The 2,936-nt window shown below is 61.4% G+C and overlaps 1 protein-coding gene across 1 annotated transcript; it reads left to right on the forward strand.

The window, feature by feature from the left end:
* The first annotated feature begins 25 nt into the window (after positions 1-25).
* On the forward strand, positions 26-2,930 carry PPP4C (protein phosphatase 4 catalytic subunit). The gene is made up of 5 exons (XM_014527186.2): positions 26-137; positions 876-1,049; positions 1,218-1,344; positions 1,565-1,754; positions 1,836-2,930. The coding sequence occupies exons 1-5, from the start codon at positions 72-74 to the stop codon at positions 1,963-1,965; spliced, it is 687 nt and encodes a 228-aa protein (XP_014382672.1). The 5' UTR covers positions 26-71; the 3' UTR covers positions 1,966-2,930.
* The last annotated feature ends 6 nt before the right edge of the window (positions 2,931-2,936 follow it).

A 2,936-nucleotide genomic window follows, 5' to 3' on the forward strand; every position in this document is an offset into this window, starting at 1 on the left:
ACTGCAGGCCCCCCCTTACCCCTGCTGCCCCCCAGGTGGGCGGCGACGTCCCCGAGACCAACTACCTCTTCATGGGGGACTTTGTGGACCGCGGCTTCTACAGCGTTGAGACCTTCCTGCTCCTGCTGGCGCTCAAGGTAGATGCCCCCAGCCCCCCCAGGGCACGGCACACGACTGGGGTTGGTATGCTCTGGGGCAGGGCAGCTGCACATGGCTGCAGGGGGTAGCTGGCAGGGGAGGCTTGGGGGACAGATGCAGCCGGCTCTGGGCTGGGCCCCACTGGGGACAGGAAGACTTGTGCCTTCAGGCTGGAGCTGGATCTAGGGTGTCACAGGCACTGAGGCGGCTGGGGCTGGGGTTGAAGCATCCTGTGGCAGCAGCCAGGTACCACAGGGGCCAGCACTGCAGCTACCTCTGGGGCCTGGTGTTTAAGTGGCCAAGTATAACAGGTCTGGGCGGTGCCGCTGGTTTTGTGGGGGTGGGGGTGAAGCCGGGTATAATAGGGCTGAACAGTGCTGCGGGCTGTAGGGTGGGATGTTATACTTGGCCCCTGACGCATCCCACCCCAGATCCAGCTACAGCACTTGGGCCTGTTATACTCAGCTGCTGACTTGCTCTACCCTAGAGCCAGCTGCATTGTTCAGCCCTTCTGTACTCATCTGCTGTCAGCCGGTTTTGGAGTGGGACATGCTGGCAGCTGACTACAATGCGTCCCACCCTAGAACCAGCTGCCCGCAGGCCTGAGCACTGCAGATGGCTCTGGGTGGGGCACGTTGGTAGCCGAGTGTAACAGGCTGCAGAAAGCAGCCAGCTCTGGGGTGGGATGTGCTGGTGGCCAAGTTTAACACCCCCCCCCCCCCCCATGGCCTCCACAGGTGCGGTACCCAGACCGGATCACGCTGATCCGCGGCAACCACGAGAGCCGGCAGATCACGCAGGTCTATGGCTTCTATGATGAGTGTCTGCGCAAGTACGGCTCCGTCACTGTGTGGCGCTATTGCACCGAGATCTTCGACTACCTCAGCCTCTCAGCCATCATCGACGGCAAGGTGCCCCACCCTGCTCCCAGAGACCTGGGTTCCCTGTGGGGGAAGAGCAGGGGGCTGAACAGTGGGAGCCCGGACACTAGGGTTTTCCAGCGGGCAATGGTTTAACAAAGTGGTGGCTGGTCTGGGATTCCCCTGCCTGACCCATCCCCCTCTTCCCTGCCCTTTCAGATCTTCTGCGTGCATGGGGGACTGTCGCCCTCGATCCAGACGCTAGACCAGATCCGCACAATCGACCGCAAGCAGGAGGTGCCCCACGACGGCCCCATGTGTGACCTGCTCTGGTCTGACCCTGAAGGTACAATGGAGGGGGCAGCAATGCAGCCAGCTCTGGGGTGGGACAGCTGGGAACAGCAGGCTGTAATGTTGCCCAGGAGGGCTTGGTCAGTCCAGTGATGTGAGCAGCTCGCAGGTGGGCGGTGCTGGCAGCTGGCTGTAACAGCACCCTGCCATGCAGCTGGCTCTGGGGTGGGTGGTGCTAGTGGCCACGCGTAACGGGCCCTGTCCCTGCCTTGCAGACACGACGGGCTGGGGCGTGAGCCCACGGGGGGCCGGCTACCTGTTTGGCAGTGATGTGGTGGCCCAGTTCAACGCCTCCAATGACATCGACATGATCTGCCGGGCACACCAGCTCGTCATGGAGGGCTACAAGTGGCATTTCAATGAGACTGTGCTCACAGTCTGGTCGGCCCCCAACTACTGCTACAGGTGGGGCAGGGGCATCGCCCAGGGGGCTGCGGGTTGGGAGCAAGGGGCACCCGCATGTGACCTGTGACCCCCCTCCCACAGGTGTGGGAATGTGGCAGCCATCTTGGAGCTGGACGAGCACCTGCAGAAGGAGTTCATCATTTTTGAAGCTGCCCCCCAGGAGACAAGGGGGATTCCCTCCAAGAAGCCTGTGGCTGACTACTTCCTGTGACCCCCCCCACTTCCTGTAACCCCCTGCCCACCATCTCCCTGGGGGTGCCCCCCTCTGGCTCTATGGGGGGAAGGGCTTCTCTCGGGGTTAGGGGTCCCGCTGGCGGCCCCAGGACCAGGGGCACCCAGGCCCTGCTGCTCTGGGGGTTCGTGGGGGCCGTAGCTGCTTCCCCTGGGGCCCCCAATGCCCCAGGGTCCCCAGCCCTGCCCCACTGGCTTCTCCACGAAGCTTTTTTTTGTTATTGTTCCTGTTTTTATTTCTTTGGTTTTTTTCCTGTTCGTTTTAGATACAAAAAGAAAAACTTCCTTAAAAACCAAATAAAAATGGAAAAATGAAAAGAATAAAAAAAGGACATTTGTAGAAAGGTTGAAACCTCACCTCTGCCTCTTCTTGGACCTAGGCGTCGGTGCTCTCCGCCCCCCCGCGAGGATCCTGCGGCCGGGCCTCACCCGGTGTCTCCGCTGCCCCCTGGCGTCCAGACGTGGTGCTGCGCATGCGCAGGACACTCCTGGGGCCTCTGCTGCCCCCTGGCGTTCACTCGCCTCTGCTGCCCTCGGGCTGGTTAGGTGCATGCGCAGGAAGACTCCCCAGCCCCACCTCTCAGGCTAGTCCTCCGTGCATGCGTTGAAGGTTCGTTGCATCAGGCCCCCGCGCATCTCCCGCCTCAGGCTCGTGCGCATGTGCAAAATCTCGCTAAGATGAGCTCTACGCATGCGCGAATCGCCCCCCACCTGCCCGGGACTTCGTATCTGCGCGTATGCTAATGACCCCCCTCACCCCCATCTGGGACCCCTTTCTGCTGCCCTCTGCCGTCCACTCGCATCACTGCAGCCCTCGGGCTGAGTAGACGCATGCGCAGCAAGTCTTCTTCAGGTCGTGCATGTGCAAAAAACCTCCACGCTGAATACTTAAGGCATGCGCGGAATCCCCCCTCCCCCACCCGAGGTGCTTGTATGTGCGCATGTACTAAT

Source organism: Alligator sinensis, unplaced genomic scaffold (assembly GCF_000455745.1).
Source record: "Alligator sinensis unplaced genomic scaffold, ASM45574v1 scaffold1121_1, whole genome shotgun sequence".
Lineage (NCBI taxonomy): Eukaryota > Metazoa > Chordata > Crocodylia > Alligatoridae > Alligator > Alligator sinensis.

Coding starts and splice junctions, on each gene's coding strand:
- PPP4C (XM_014527186.2), top strand. CDS start 72: ATGGGGGACTTTGTGGACCGCGGCTTCTACAGCGTTGAGACCTTCCTG. Junction 1,050..1,217: donor CAGCCATCATCGACGGCAAG/GTGCCCCACCCT, acceptor CTGCCCTTTCAG/ATCTTCTGCGTGCATGGGGG. Junction 1,755..1,835: donor GCCCCCAACTACTGCTACAG/GTGGGGCAGGGG, acceptor CCCCTCCCACAG/GTGTGGGAATGTGGCAGCCA.